Here is a 17,167-nt window from a genome sequence, read left to right on the forward strand (position 1 = left end):
TCAACATTGTAACAAATGGTTTCACTACAAATACACTCCTTCTAGGGTCAAATCTAACCACGTGCGCTCTGCTAATGCAATGTCTCCCATCCTGTGATGTAAGGACTGCGGAGCATTCTGATTTCACCTGTTCTGACAGTCAGTGCTTTTATTAGACTCTGGAGACTGTCTGGGTGTGAAGAGAGGAAACACCCCTAGGAGTAGGTCCTCTGCTCTGAGAGGCTCACCTCTGCAGTGATGTTAGTTGCCTAGTAGCTGCGTTTCCATTGACCGTGTAATTGCGCAAAATGGGATTACGAAAAGATACATTTGTTCGATGGAAAAGTGGCAACTACAAAAAAAACAAACAAAAAAACAAGTCATGGTTTCAATGAAGTGTTTTTTTCACTAGGATGAGGTATTTCGCATACATCACACAAGTCACATGATCAACAACCGGATGTTGCTAATGGCGTGAACCAGATGAAGGGAAGTAGTTGGAGGATCATGACAAGGAACAATGACTTGTCTATGAACAAACAAATGCATTTGCCATTTTAATTGCGTTTCTTATTTAATTTAAACGCCGCAATTTCAAAATTGTGTTCATTCCAACATTAGCGGAACATCAACAAAGTTTTGCACACATTTGTAACGGAAATGCAGCAACAACTGGATGCCTCTACTGGCGGAAAAGACAAAGAAGACGGCAGGAAGTGGTAGGAGGATGATGGTGTGGGGTGTTTTTAAATAACTTATTTCGTGAACAAAGTGTTAATGTGAGAATTTAATCGTGTTTCCGGTGTTGTGAAATTGTGTGTTTTTTTTTCCTTTTTTTTCCCCTTCTTCTAAACATTAGCGGAACATTGACAAAAATTTGCGCACATTTCGAAAGGACACAGGTGACGTTTCCGGATCGTGCGAGTCACGCGATCAACAACCGGGCGGATACGACGAAGAAGACAGGAAGTAGTTGGAGGATCATGACGTAGCATGTTTTTTAATGAGTCATCACATGAACAAACATATTCACATGAGATTTTAATAGCGTTTCTTATTTAATGAGAATGCCGCATTTGTGAAATTGCAAATTTCTATCCGCGTTGTCGAGAGTTTCTTTTTTTTTTTTTTCCTTGCACATTTGTCATGGAAACGCAGCTAGCGTCAGCCGTCACACACACTCACACAGAAATCCCTCTGGTAAGGTTTTCTTTGCAGTTTTATTAGACTTTGCACATAGTCGTTACACGAGTACGTACCAAAAAGAACAGATACTTGGTGGAGCGAGGCGGCGAGCCACGGCAAATAAAAACAGACCCAGCTCCGTGGCATGGCCCCTGGCAGACCGGCTGCCCCCAGCCCGCGCTCCACCTCACCACCCCGTGCACAAGACAGCAAAGTGAGCAGGGGCTTCCAGCCCCCGCTTTCAAAATGCTTTCGGATTGTACGTTGAACAGGAGATTCCCCCGGTAAGCTTGCCTACATAGCCCTACGCCTTCTACATTCTATACCCGTGCGAATGGCGAAGAAAAACTCAACAAATCTACCACACAAATGCCAGTGCTTTTACCCCTCCATCCCCCCCCTCTTCAATATACATATTTTTTCTCCAATTTTTTAAATGTTTTTTTGGTTTGTTTTAAAAATCTTTGGATGTGCAGTATTACCCATAGAGTAACAGTTTTTTTTCTTCAAAAAAAAAAACAAAAAACAAAAACAAAACACACGCACACATACACACTGCTTGTTATTTGCCCGCTAGTCAATAAAGTAAGCCTGTTTAACTTTGTAGGCACTGGCAAAAAAAAAAAAAAAAAAGAACCGTCTGGATTTTTGGCAGTGTTCAAAACACACACATTGAAATGTTGGCTAGGATGCAGTTTAAAAATAAAAAAAAACTACATAAAAAAAACCGACTACTCTTCTGTTAGATCTAAACATCAAAAATAAGGCTGTAACGTAAAGCATAAAATGTCTTTTTTGTTTCATTATTCCCCCTTCCAGAAAAAAACCCTATACTATGTACAAATCTAGAGCTTCTACAAATGCATAAATTAAAGAACCTATACAAAAAAATGCAATTAAATTAAAATCACAACACAGTAGTAGGTAGAAGAGAAAGTAGGAGCACAACATCACAGCAGTTGGTTTTACCCTGTAAAAGTAATCGTCTACGTCATAACATTGGCATAACCCCCGTCGTCTGATAAAAATAATCTTCTCCCCCTTAGGTTTCGCGTCAACCCTGAAACTGTGTCCTCCGTGTCTTGAAACAGAGCAATTCTGCCCCCAAAAAAGAAGCAAAAAAAAAGAAAAAAAGAAGTAAAATAAACAACAGCTCGAAAATAGATAATCGTACAGCTTTTTTGACGTAACAATATCAAATACCACACAGGTGGAGTTCTACCTTACTCACAGATAAGACATCTCGATGCAGAACTCAAAGGAATTATTACTATGAGGTATTCAGAGACACTGGTAAAAGACATGCACGGCCAGAGTGCTGGACCCTCCTACACACAGCAGAGAGAGAAGGAAGGGAAGAGGGGAGGGAGAGTGTGTGTGTGTGCATATGTGCGCGCGTGTGTGTGTGTGTGTCTGGGGAGAGTGGAGGGATAGAGGACGAGAAACAAAGACCTTTGGTTTGATCTGTAGAAGTGGACAACAGAAAATCCTTTGGTATGTTTTCATTGCATGGTTGCACTGGCAAAAGCACCACGGTGTGATTCACAAAACGAAAGGTACAACGGAAGAAAAAGAAGTAAAAAAAAAAAAAAAAAATCCTTGTCTCTTCAGTTGTGGCCTTTCTACAGGCTGAGGTATTCACAGAGTCAAAAGTGAGAGGTCAACAGCGGTTTAACACTTTGGTTCAAGCAAGGCACTCGTCCTGGGAGGTTGTATTATTATTATTATTATTATTATTATTATTATTATTATTTTATTTTTTTTCCAGTTTTTGTATTTTTTTTTATTTATTTATTATTTTTTTAAGAAAGACTGCAACACATCTGCTTCTACTTTCAGGAACATGTCTGCCTATAGTTGAATCAATGATTCTGCCATGGCTACGTCAGGCTGTCTGCCTGCTGTCATGTGAAGATGTCTCTGACTTGTTCGTTGGATCAATAATATGCAACACGAAGGGGACAGGGCCAGCAGAAAGAAAATAATAAAATTATATGGCAGGGTTACGAATAGCGCTGTGATAAATTATTCACTGTGTTACTGCTGTTTTTGTTTTTGTTTTGTTTTTTTATCACACTTATATGTTTCAGATAATCAAAGAAATCGTCTTATCAATCAAACTTTTTTTTTTTTTTCATAAAATGTTTACAAATCGTCACCTTCCTAAAGTTGTATGTATTGTTGATTTTTGGCATAAAACAAAACTAAAGCTCTTTCTTTCCAAAAGATATTTTAGGCACAAAATAAAATAAATTAAAAAAAACTATTTTGGCAAAAAATGACTTAGGCTATTATTTTAGGAAAGTAACGAAATGATGATTTTATTCAGTATGGAACAAAAGGTATCCAAACCAACCAAAATATGGTTCAATTCCACTAACTTCAGTCCAGGCTACCAGATCTATAGAATTAATGAAATGTGTAAAAGATGCATAATGCCCCAATCTGAGCCATAAGAAAAAAACCCCACCGACATCTATCGATGTGGAAAGGGATCCAGAGTCATCCCTGTTGGTTTGGGACTCCAGTGTACTATTGCACAAACACAGAAAACACGGAACAGCAAAATGACTCCAAAACCACATTAACGTCGCAAAAGGGCAACACCTAAAGCACTGCAGGCTCCACCTCTCTTAGTTAAGGTTCAAGATTCATCAATAAGAAAGAAACTCTGAGGCGACATTCGCATCCAGTGGAGACTTAAGGTCGAAAGCACTTCTGACAAAACAGAGAACACATTTCAGATGAGAACATCTTTATGATCCTTGAGACTTCTGGGTGTTTGGTGAACGGACGAGACGAGACTGAAATGTTTTGGTGTGTGTGTGTATGTGTGTGTCCTGCTACAGCTGGAGTAAGACTAATTCACAAAAAAAATAACCCAACAGTTGAACCAATCATGCATTGGTTATGGAGCAGAAACATGGTCTGAAGTACATTAGTGACTGGACTTCTGATTCTTTGGAGTGGACTAGTCAAAGTTTGGACTTACATCCAGTTGAAATGCTGACAAAAACAAGCGGTTTGTGATCAACAGCCCTCCAGGGAGGTTTTAAAAATTCTGCAAGGAAAAGTGGGTTGAACTTCCTCTGTGACGATGCAAAACACTCGTTGCCCATAACCACAAGACATCCAGGACATGGAAATCCTAAGTACTCACAGGGGAAATAGGAGAAGATGTACATTTTTCTTCTATTTACGTGTTCAGGATAACCAGTTACTACGGTTAAGTTGCAGTTTGTCTCCACAAAGGCCCAGGTCACTATGGATAGCGTTCTAACTTTTAAAAACCTTTGAAAACTGTATTTTGTATTTACTCTGGTTATCTGTGTTCGTCCAATCAGGTTGATAATCTGAAGCCTTTAAGTGTGACAAAAACAGCAAAAACAGAAGAAATCAGTTAGGAGGGAGCAAACACTTTTTCATGACATTTTTGTTTAAATCAACATTCTGTTTAAAAACAAAAACTGATAAATAAAGCTACAAACTCAAATTTAAGCATCTCTTTTACATTTTAACAGGGTTTTTTTTTGTCAAAAGAAGAAGCAGTAGGAATGACTAAGAAAGATCTCGTTACTACAAGTCTACTCTGCAGGCACCTGCATGGACGGTTGTGTGCATCTATGGCTGGATCAGCACGTCTGCCTTTACCTGCATCAGCAGGGCTATCTATGGAGCTGTAATGGGAGCACAAATTAAGCAAGAGCACGCATAAAAATAAAAAAAAAGTAAAATAAAAAGAGGACGCATGGGTTGATTGCAGGTCAGAGGGTCTGGAGCAGGGAGAAGGACAGGACAAGAGTGAAGACGCAAGAGAGAGAGAGAGAGACATAGGGGGCTAAATGAAAAGAGGACAGGACACATACATCACACTTCTTTGAACACCACTCACAGAGGCCGTGCAATTAGAAAAAATCTTTGGTTATCTTTGGTATCATCAAAAGTGATAGAAATCACGTATGGAACTTGAGTGAGGTAGCATCTTTGGTTCACACTAAGAAGAAGAAGAAAAAAAAAGAACAAAAAAAAAACATCAGCAGGTCTTGAAACATTGTTTTGTCATATTTTTGGTTTTTCTCTCGAGAGATGACGACGAAGAAGAAGGCCTCTTCTCCTTCAGAGATCCGTTGTGATGAATGTACATCTGCTAACCCCAGTCGAGAGAAGGGAGGGAGGGGAGGAGGAGGGGGGCTCAGTTTAATACATTTAATGCTGTGCCACCCCAGAGCCAGGCCCATGTAGTGCTTTCCTCCAAGTGCTGAAATGCAGGGAAGGTGAGGGGGCGGGGGGACTTGGCAGCAAGCTGACGTATAAAGATGCTTTTGTATTCAGGTGACGAGTTGACATTGCCATGTAAGCGCCCCAAAGTGATTCGATCATTGATATCATCTCCTCCGCTGCACATCTTTGATGAGGAGATCAAATCAAATCCACGTGAGACGCATGCGGCGACGATGGACTGACACTACAGTCCTGATTATTAAAGCGGTGACACAGTTTGTCCTTAAAAAAAAAAGAAAAAGAAAAAACATCGGAGGCTATCTGTCACGCGCGGTTTGTGTGGAGAAAACACACTGAAGATTAAGCGGAGCTGAACGTGTGGCAGCTACTGATTCGTTTCAATGCGACTCTGTTTAGGTCACGTTTTTATGTGAAGGGGGAAGGTTTGTGTCTTAGGATTTATGAATAAAACAAACATTTTGTGAAAAATAAGCAATGATGTTCTTATGCTTAAAGATGCAAACATATTTTTTTATTACGAGGCATGTCTGAGTGGTATCGCTGTTAAGACTTATACCACAAATACGGTTCATCATAATATTTTTCAGATTTACTAGGGACTCCCAAGATCCCACACTTGTTGATTTGGGACCCACGTTGCAGCCCCCATCCCCCAACTTTGGGAAACACAGCATATAGTAATGCAGCTTTGCCCCTCCCCCACATGTTGCTGCCCAGCTTTTTTTTTTTCTTATGTAAAAAGGGACAAATTCAGCCGCTTGTGAATGGTATGACTGAAAAAACATGGACAGTCATGGCAAAATGGCCAAAAATATATCCGTATTTACCTTCATGGCATGTAATTCTATAAAGTATTTTGTGTCAAAACTAACATGAATAAATAATTGTTATAGGTCACATTTCAGTAAGTGTCATAAACACTATGTCAAGTCATTTTTTTTGCTCTACTTAGTAAAAGCAGTTGAATCTGGAAATAAATGTTTGATTTAATTTTTTTGCAAATAAAATGACACTTTGAAACTTGATGTTATCATATCAAGAAAATATCATAATTACCCATACCTACGTTTTGAATAAATATATTCTTTGGTCTTTGTAGGTTTCGTTTCTGTGTGGCACAAGAAGTTTGATGCCGATTGGTTTCTTTTATTTTCCTGACTGAACGCATCAGCATGTTGGAAGAAAGCACCATTAAATGGGCCGAGCTCCATTTTTTGGTTTGGTTCAGGCTGTTTGGGTTTGGGTTAGCAGTCTACGAAAGGACATTTCCTTGCCCGCCCGTCTGTCTGGAATGCTCGACAGAACGACAGACGACTCGCACAGACAGACAGACAGACAGACAAACAGACATACAGTCCACGCCACCGGTCCAAACAAGGTTGCAGAACAATCCGGGTCGCTCCCCCGCAGGATGAAAATGTTCTTTCTTTTAAAAGTTGATTGGCCAATCCCGCTGGAACTCCACATTCATCCATGTTTTTTTTTTTTTTTCTTCTCAGGCTGTGGACAGCTGCAGACCAGACTGCCGATAGGCTGATTAGACCTCCTCTTAGGGACCCATCATTAAAACCAACCAATCAGATTAGAGATAAGGATGGCAAATGACAGACTGATACACAGTAGGGAGGTGAAGGGGGGTGTAATAAAGCTAGAGACCTGGGTGTGTATGTGTATTTGTGAGTGCGTCTGCGTGCTTGTGTGTGTGTGTGTGTGTGTGTGTGTGTGTGTGTGTGTGTGTGTGTGTGTGTGTGTGTGTGTGTGTGTGTGTGTGTGTGTGTGTGTGTGAAAGAGAGTAAAGTCTTTTTGCAGTATGTTACACAAAAACTGTGTCGCTGAAACAAACATCGTAAAGCAGGTCAAACAAGAAGTCTTTGGTTTGCTTTTCATCTTTGGATACTATAAATATCAATATAGTACAGGTTTAAGGGCAAAATGTTGCTTCAAGGTCTTTTAAGTTTTCTTTGTTTCTCAGAAGTGTTTGGGTTTTTTTTTTTTAAAGCTTTTCCACCGAGGTTGAATCAGTCCATGAGTTGGTCAGGTTCAGTCTGACTTCAGGCTTTGGTGCAGATGTTGGACCCCGAGTTGGGCACGTGACCGGAGCCGTCGTCCACCCACTTGTCCAGGCTCCGGCGCCGAGCGTTCATAAAGAAGTTGCTGACCGTGGCCAGCTCAAGGCCCAGCTGCTGGGCGATGGTGAGCTGCAGCTCCTTGGACGGACGCTTGTTCTCCTTGAAGATGGCGTGGAGCGTCCGCCGCTGGACGTCCGTGAACACCAGCCGGGGCTTCTTGGTCACGTTCCCTCGCTCGCTTCGGCCGTGGTCCTGCTCCTTGCGCTTGCATGCTGTGAAAGACGGAAGAATCGGACAGAAATGGAAAAGGCATGAGAGAGGTGCACTTAATTGAAGAAAAACAACAACAAAAACAGGAATTAGGTCAGTTTATGGTGAGGCTAATGTGGCCTCACATGGTTTTACTTCAGCCACTTTGATTTCAGAATTAAAGGGGCAGTGTTATGTGCTTTCCAGGCATGTAGTATCATTTTATAGCCCAGATAAGTAATTATGTTACCTTCAGTTGTTAAAAAATGCTATATATGTGCCAAATGTGACTTAAAATAAAATTTACTTCCTAATTTAACACCTTCAAATTGGGCCTTTGTTACTTTAAAAACTCCCGCTCTTTCTGAAACTCCGCCTTACAGAAGTCATCACAACAGGTGTTTGCTAATTGCTGCTGGCTAGTCTGAAGGAGCTGAATGCATGAGTCCCAGGCGAGGGCTGCACTGTGAGGCAGCAGCTCAGAAGAGGAGCTGCGTCTCAAAGGCGGAGCTAAGTTCACCCAGGCGTTTTGTTCAGCTGAATGGTTGCCATGGGAGATTAAAGGATTTTCCAAACATGCATAAAAGAATCAAAGCAACACTCCAGATGTCTTTCTGATGAGGGAAAACATGACAACATGATGTAAAGCTAAAAAAAGTAAATTTTACATAATACTGCCCCTTTAAAACAAATAGTCCAATATGACTAATAGTAGCTCTAATAGTATTAACAGCAATAATAATGATAACATTGATACCAACAATGCAAAACAACAACAACAACACAATATATCAAGATACTTTCTCATATTTAGCATAGATCATTTCCTTACACAAAAGTTTGAATTATTTAATGTTTGGACATTGCTCTAACTCCACAGTCAAACTGATCTATAGTTTCACACAGCAGACTGAAATGCAAAAGCCTCTTCTTGTGGTTCTGATTTTTACAAGCTTTGAATTTACATTCCCTCTTTGTCCCCCCCCACCTCCAGATTCTAAAGTCCTTCTTTTGAAATTTCACAATTGAACGCCTTAAAATTGGGCCTGTGTCTCTTTAAGAACTTCCTGCTCTTCTCGACACTCCGCCTTCAGCATGTCATCACATCAGCATCCCTCTATCAAGTGTATGCAAATGTTTGTCGGAGCGCTGGACAGAGAAATATCTCACACAATGAGCTCAGTGGATGCGCACCAGGTGTTTGCTAATTGCAGCTGGCTAGTCTGGAGAAACTGACTGAGGGAATTACAGGGGAGAGCTGCTGTGTGAGGCGGAAGTTTGGAAACTGCAGCTCCAAGGAGGAGCCTTGAAGGCGGAGCTAGCTGTGTTTTGCACAGCTAAATGGTTGCCATGGAGATTAAAGGATTTATCAAACATGCATGAAAGAATCAAGGCAACACTCCAGGTATGTTTTTCATGAGGGTAAAACATTATAAAGTGATGCAAAGCTTAAAAAAGTCAATTTTGCATAACACTGCCTCTTTAAATCAAATAGCATTTGAAAGAAAATAGATTTCCAACATTACCACTATGTTGTTTTTTATTCTTTTTTTTAAAGGTTTTGTTATAAATGCATCACACTCCTGTTATTGCCCACATTGGTTGACAAGTGGTTGACTTCTAATGCGTCTGGACAAACCAGACAAGATCCGCTTTGGCTGATTTCATTAAAATGTCCAACGTGGATTAGAACTGCCGCCGTGTTTGGTTGAAACAGGAAATAAAAAGTCTCAAAGAGTGCTCCAAGAATCATAATAATGCTCACGGATCCGTCAAAGACCACACATGCTGACAAGCTGCTCTTTATGCCTCTGAGAGCTCTCTTTGACATTTAACAACCGAAAGGAATCCAGCAGCAGTCTGAATGCTGGAAACTGTGCTGCTTTATTTATTTATTTATTTGTGTTTGTTCTAACACAGCAATTATTGAGAGAGCTACAGGAAATCACAGTGGGATTTTTCTGTTTCTTTTACTTTTCTCAGAGCAACGTGGGCAGTAGCAGCTGGTCCAGGCAAAGACAGCACTCAACTCAAGAGACAAGCACTTACTATGAAACCAAAAAGATCGAATACATTTGAATACATTGTATTTGGGTTGGTTTTATTCCATGTTTCTTAGGAGAAATTATATAAGTTTATCATTCAACAGTGAATTTTATAGCTTAGAACCAACTTTTAAAATCTGTTGCGAAACTCTAACAAAACCTGAGACTCGGTTAGGTTTTAACTACACTGTTTCATAAGCTTAGAAATGTAACAAAACAGGGAATATCTGCCTTTTTTTAAATTTATAATTTATTAATCAAATAAAAGCGCAAAACCTCTGCAATTCAAAGGGAGCGTCGTTCATTTTAAAACCGACAAGCACAAATTATTGAACAATACTAAATACACCTGATTAACACTGTATCATAGGTGTGGACATTTATCATATTGTATTCTTTATAATTTATCGTGATAAATTTCTTATCATGATAAGAGTGTTGATTTATCGGTGTCACAATTTAAAGATGCTTAAACCACTATTGTTATTCTTGGTAGTTTTAGTATTTTCTCCACTTCCTGTTCAATGAAAGCAGCAATAAATACCAATACATTTGAAAATACAGTTCCTGTGTGCAATTTGGTGAAACAAATCACACTTTTTTATACGACTTGTGTCTTAAATAAGCATGTTACAAGTGGGAATGTTTGTCAAGAGCATTATTTGTGTTTGTGGGGCTATAATTATGGTGACACACAGTCACAGTCATACAGTTACATAAAAAAGATGTAATAAATAGTTGTTTTTGTCATGTTTCAGTATTGTGATAAAACATTAAGTCTGTCACTGACATATAGCTTCCTACATAGATTCATTAGTGCAGAGAAATAAGTTCCACATGAGCTTCTGTACTAGGTGGTAAAATGCTATTATATACAGTCATCTGGTTTGTCCTCCATTTAAAAAAAACAACAAAATCAAACCTAAACTGGTTTGGGTTCAAGTCAGAAAAATCATTTTAAATTTCTTTAAAAATTCATTCAAACAACAAACTCCCCCCCACCCCCCTGACATCAAGAGCTTTGGTGTGCTAGCTTAGCTTGACACCAAGTTTTACTTAAAACAGGTAAAGATGAATACAAACTCCAAACAACAAACTTTCTCAGCCACGTTTCGTAACTGTTCTGAGCTCATGCTAAGTCAATGTAGTTATTTATAACCATGTCTTCACAAACATACCGGCCCTGTAGCCTACACTTGAACTGACAGAATTCAGTTAAAGTCTAATCAAAGAGACAAATAAAATAATAATAATAACAATAATAATAATAAGTAGACTTTAATTATTATTGCATTGCCCTCTATTGTATTTGCTTAAAGCGTACAGAGTTTTAATGACATTCTCAATACCTTCCAAAATTAGTTTTTTTAGTGCAGACAGCAAAAATGGGGAATAGTGAACGCTGTCCATGGTGCTGAAAGAAAAAAAAAATAAAATAAATAATAATAATAATAATAATAATAATAAAAATAAATAATATATATATATATATATATATATATATATATATATATATATATATATATATATATATATATATATATATATATATATATATATAATTGAAAAAAATTAAGCACGTATATAATTATTTGTATTCTGCTGCTGTTTAACTCTTTTGAGTGTTTTTGTTGTTTCTTTTTATGTTTTATCAAGTCAAGTACAGCACTGCCAAGCAAACCAAAGCGCACCGACGGGTTGAAGCCAGCAGGGGGCAGACGCAGACTACCAAAGAGAGAGCGAAAGCCAGCGTGCTCTCACTGGGGGGAGGAATTAATGAATGGCAAAGTTCTTATCACTAAGCATTCTTTAAGGCAGCACTAATTAATGGATGGAGTGATTAAGGGCTTTCATTAGCAAACCTTCAGCAAGATAACAGCTAAATAAGCCATTTGCATGCAGAAAGATTGGAGATATTGCGTGGAGAATGTATTAAGTCACTAGAGATTTCCACTTAAGCCTCAGGAACAAATACGACATAATTTGTTTTTTCTTAAATATGATGTTTCTTCAAATGAAGCGAGCGGATTTTGCCTTGAGTGTATGTTAAAGTGCAGCACAGCGGCCCACGCTGGCATGACCATAAAGAGAGAGAGAGAGGTATAATGGCGTGTATGAGCTGCCCGGTGTCTCCAGCGCTGGTAAATATTAACAGAGAGCCGGAGCCCCTTGTGTTAAGGGCCGCTATAAATCAGCAGGAGTGAAGGCCACTCAGACAGCAGCAGGAGCCACCGCGGAGCGGCCACGGCCACGGTGCGAGGATGAGGCCATACAGGCCGAGAGAGAGAGAGAGAGAGAGAGAGAGAGAGAGAGAGAGAGAGAGAGAGAGAGAGAGAGAGAGAGAGAGAGAGAGAGAGCTTTCCCAGGAAAGCGTGGGACCTAACAACGGCCTCATTATCAGCCTAATCACACACGGACGGGCTCAAACAGTACCACTGCTGCTCCCGGCTAATCATTACAAACACGCAGATAACTTCACACAGTGAAAACACACCGCACACACTGCTGGACCTGCGCAGGGAAGTCCCGCGTTTCAGCAAACAGAATTGTGTGCAGAAAAAAATAAAATGCAGCACATGTACTGCAAGAACTATTTAGTGATCTACTCCTAAACCCAGCAGAAAACCCAAATATTCTATTCTATTCTATTCTATTCTATTCTATTCTATTCTATTCTATTCTATTCTATTCTATTCTACTCTGTTCTACTCTGTTCTACTCAGGCATTTCATATAAGTGATTACGTGGGAAAAGCAGAAAAGGCCCGAGATTAATACCAGAAGCCTAAAATCAATAAGCATATCACATCTGCTTCAGCACATGATCAGATTCTCCTAGCAACGGCCGGATCAATAGTGTGGGCCTAGATCTAGAGCTATTCTCTTAAAATGAGGTTAAATCCTCATTTTAAGAGAGAATATATATATATATATATATATATATATATATATATATATATATATATATATATATATATATATATATATATATTTAATGTGTGCATACATGAACACATTAAAAAATGTGTTCATGTATGCCACTTCTGAAGAATTAGATCTCTATCCTGTGACATTTTCTATTTTATTTCTTTTAAGTATTGAAAACTAATTTATTTATTTATTTATTTATTTTTTTTGGGGGGGGGGAGGTTGTTTAGACATAAACAAAGCAGCTATGCTCTCAAGAATCACGACCAGAGTCAATAAAACCTCTGATTTAGCTGGACTGATGCACGATTATAATCCAGGCTCCCAGTGAATGCTCTCATCAAGAACATGAGTGTCAGTTCATTTACGGAGTCGATAACTCAAACTATGAAATTCCCATCCGATATAACGACAGCCTTCAAATACTACTACTACTACTACTACTACTAATAATAATAACAATAATAATAATAATATGAAACACACATTTTCAAGCTCATTTTATCAATATTAGTGATAAAATCATCTTTCAAAGCGCACACACGCACACTTGCAGGAGTAGCAGCAGATGGGAAAACTGAAAAATAATCAACGCGATAACACTCACCACACGCACCTACGCACACACACACACACACACACATATACACAGAATATATATATATATATATATATATATATATATATATATATATATATATATATATATATATATATATATATATATATATATATATATATATATCTCGTTCCATATTTAAATTTTTCCCAACGTCCATTCATTTGCACATTTCTTATTTGGATCGAAAACTGTCTATGAACCCTCCCGTGCTTTTTGGGCCTCACTGCCCGCCCCTGTAAATTAAACCTGTGGCCCTACCTGAGGGACAAATTCGACCACACGTCCATCGAACCGCATCTGACTCGACAAACTTCAGTCGAGTCAGATTCGGTTCTTCAGCTCCGGCCATGAATAAAAGTGTGTCCTAACACACTTTTATTTTCCCTCCCCACTTGTCTTAACGGGGTTAGTCTATTTTATTCATTTACTTACTTACTTACTTACTTACTTACTTACTTACTTACTTACCTACTTATTTATTTATTTATTTATTTATTTATTTATTTATTTATTTATTTATTTATTTATTTTTAAGCCACGGCCAAAGCAATCTTCACCTGCTAAATTATGCATGATACCAACTCCAGCTGACATTTAAATCGAGTTTATCACCCACTCTCAGAAATAAATGAACACGCACAGACACACATGCACTCTATTTCCTCTGTTTACAAGCAGAAGGCCAGCAGAAAAAAGAAGAGAGACGAAAAAAGAAGAGCTGATCAGTTGCATCGACACCAAAATAAACACGTTCCTGTAACGATTTCTTGGAGAGGGATCGGTTTACGAACACAGTGCTGCGATCGATAGTTTGGAGGCAAAGTGACATGAGCACTTGTTTCACGCGAGCCCAAAATGAGTCTAGAAACAGTAAAAAAAAAAAAAATAATAATAATAATCTTGAAACTAAGTTTGGATTTTCTTTTTTTAATTCATAACCTTCAACATTGGGTATTAGATCATCTCTTCATGTCGTGAGGATCAGTCAGCCTGGAGGGAACCTCTACACTGAAACTGACCCACGTTGTTAAGATCAACCTCGTGTTTTTATAGTTTAATTAATAATCAGGCTGAATGTTACCTCACAGCACCACATGAGTTGCAAGCTGCTCAGCAAAGGGGTCAAATGTTCTATTACATATCAATTTTCATAGAGGGTATTTGTAAGGATGAAAGCAATAAATAAATAAATAAATAAATAGGGGGAAAAAGGAGGTGCTTTACCGAGGCTTCGCTCACCTGCGAGCCTGAGCGCGCTCATGCGTTGGAACTCAGGCTCCTGCAGCCACTTCCACATGCGACGAAACGTCTCTCTGCCGGACTTGAGCTTCGACCAGGGTTTGGGGTTCCTCAGCAGGTCGGACAGGGTCCCCTGGGACCTGCACAGGACCCGCTGAGCAAAGATGGCCTGAGGGATGCTGTAGCGCTTCAGCTCCGTGGTGATCCTCTGCGCGACTTCTTTGGTATTCACCTCCTCCATCTGTCCCCCAGAAACACCACCGCCACCACCGCCACCTCCTCCTCCCCCTCCGCCGCCACCTTGGTGCCCAGGCCCGGAGGCCTGCTCCCGGTTGCTACCCAGCCCCTGGCCGTGGCCCTGCGCGCCGAGGTGGGCGTGCGGGTGATGATGCAAGCCGTTGATTTGCACCATCCCGGCGGAGGAGGTCATGTGCTGCTCGGCGTGTCTGCTGAGCATGGCCGGATGGTGAGCCTCGAACCCGCTGGGCGTGAGCATCTTCTCGCCGGGCATGGCGGCGCCGGGGTGAGCGTACGGAGGGATGCCAGCCTGAGACGTGTGTATGCTGGCCAGTCCAGAACCAGACAGCGGGGAGAGGCTCTGGCCCATGCAGGGGTCTTTGTGATGGTACGCGGGATACAGACTGTTCATGGGCGCCAAGCTGCGGTCCTCCCGCATCAACGTGAAGCTGCCGCTGACGTTCCCGGGGAGCCTCTGGTGCGGGTGCGGGTGCGGATGGTGGGGATGGTGATGGTGGTGGTGATGGGGGGGAAACTTGTCGGACACGGTGGAGATGGGGGGTAAGGGCTGCAGGGGGGTCAGGGTGGTGTAAGTGGTGCTCGCGCTCATGCCGTGGGGGGCTTCGCACATGCTGATGGCTGGATGCAGGTGTCCCGGGTGGCCGGGGTGATAGTCTCCGCTGTCCAGTAGGGTGGCCATGCCCATAGCGCGGTGGCCCAGACCCCGCGGGCTCGGGCGGGAGTGCGGACTGTGGCCGCTCAGCAGCTCTCCGTGGCCGGCGACGGACTCATGGCTCACTCCGTGCAGGTCGCCTATGTTCTCCATCGACAGCTGCGCGTTCATGATCCAGGCAGCGCTGTGGACAAACCATCTATCTGACCTACTGCCGTAAGCCGACGTCCAGGAAGTCCACGCGTCCAGTAAAGTTCAGTTTGCTTTTGTTGCTTTTTGGTGTCCTCCTTGCAGCAGCCTCCTCCTCTCTGTGTTACAATATTCGATTATTCTCCTACCTCTCTGCCGCCGCTCTCCAGGAATGAAATGTCTCTTCAAAATCTGTTATTTTTCTTCTTTAAATATATATCTAAATATTCTTGTATTTATCATTTTCTCTTTTTTTTTTTTTTTTTTTTTTTTTCTTTTTTCTTTTATAACCATATATTTTTTTCTTCTTCTTTGTAATTCAAGCCCCCCCGTCGCCAACCAGCTGTCCTTGCGCTCCGGTCGGGTGCCGCGCCATCTCTCTAGCGGTGTGTGTCCAGTCCCTGCTCCACCGCAGCACAGATCTCACCGTCTGCACATGCGCATTGTGCGCGCCGGTCTCCTCCCATTCTCTCTCTCTCTCTCTCTCTCTCTCTCTCTCTCTCTCTCTCTCTCTCTCTCTCTCTCTCTCTCTCCCCACCTCCTCTCTCTAACATACACACACACACACACACACACACACACACACACACACACACACACCTCCACGCTGCTCTGACGTCGCGCACCTTTATTAAGGAAGGGAGGCATCAAACACTGGCCGTGGCAAACCCTTTTAACATTTAATAGACACACGTGATGTTAGAGGATTTCCATGAATCCAGTGTTTCTAACCAACAAAAATGAATCTTCAGACATTTAGAAAGACATTCAACCTACAATCAACATTTCAGGTATCCCAAACATAAATGTTGCTGCTCGTTAATAAACCAGTATATGAAAGTTACTCTTAAATAATCAAGAATACGAATAGCAGACATAGCGCTGCTATTAGTTGAGGTTCCGATGTCCTACGTTATATTAGTAATATCTGTAAGAAGTGATAACATTTGTGAAATTACATTTTCTGAATTCTATTCTTACAAATCTACAATGACAACACTTCCTATCCACAACTCAACTTTCACTGTTGACATTAGCTTAATTACTGATGTCAATATTGGCTATCTAAAATAATACGTGCCAATAATCGTAATAAAGGCATTTGAGATCAGAGCTTCTACTCGTAAGAATTACATTTAAAAGAAACAAACAAACAAACAAAAAAACCTAGAATGACATCCTTCCCAGCCAAATCAGCATTTTAGACATTTCAAACATCACTGTTGTCAGACATTAGTAATAATTACAGTTAAGATTTTTTTTAAGAGATGCAAACTCCATCCATCCTCCCATTGTCTCTGAACATGGATCCTTGCAGGGGGGGGGGGGGGTGTCTACCTCTACCAGTCATCAGGCGAGAGGCAGGGTCACTGGGTGAGACACACTGGACAGGTCGTCAGTCCATCACAGTGCCACACAGACACACACTCATACATTCATACACACACACGCACACACACATATACCTAAGTGCAATTTTAAATTGGATAATTTACCCTAACAGTCATGCG

General features: G+C 40.7%; 1 protein-coding gene across 1 annotated transcript; it reads right to left on the reverse strand.

Moving 5' to 3' along the window:
* Window positions 1-1,092: 1,092 nt before the first annotated feature.
* Window positions 1,093-16,948, reverse strand: onecut1 (one cut homeobox 1). The gene is made up of 2 exons (XM_014985116.2): window positions 14,543-16,948; window positions 1,093-7,747 (listed from the first exon to the last, which is right to left on the reverse strand). Exons 1-2 carry the CDS (start codon window positions 15,636-15,638, stop codon window positions 7,458-7,460), a joined length of 1,386 nt encoding a protein of 461 aa, XP_014840602.2. The 5' UTR covers window positions 15,639-16,948; the 3' UTR covers window positions 1,093-7,457.
* Window positions 16,949-17,167: the final 219 nt, after the last annotated feature.

This window comes from Poecilia mexicana, unplaced genomic scaffold, assembly GCF_051168715.1.
Source record: "Poecilia mexicana isolate PSO_F unplaced genomic scaffold, ASM5116871v1 scaffold_3, whole genome shotgun sequence".
Classification (NCBI taxonomy): Eukaryota; Metazoa; Chordata; class Actinopteri; order Cyprinodontiformes; family Poeciliidae; genus Poecilia; species Poecilia mexicana.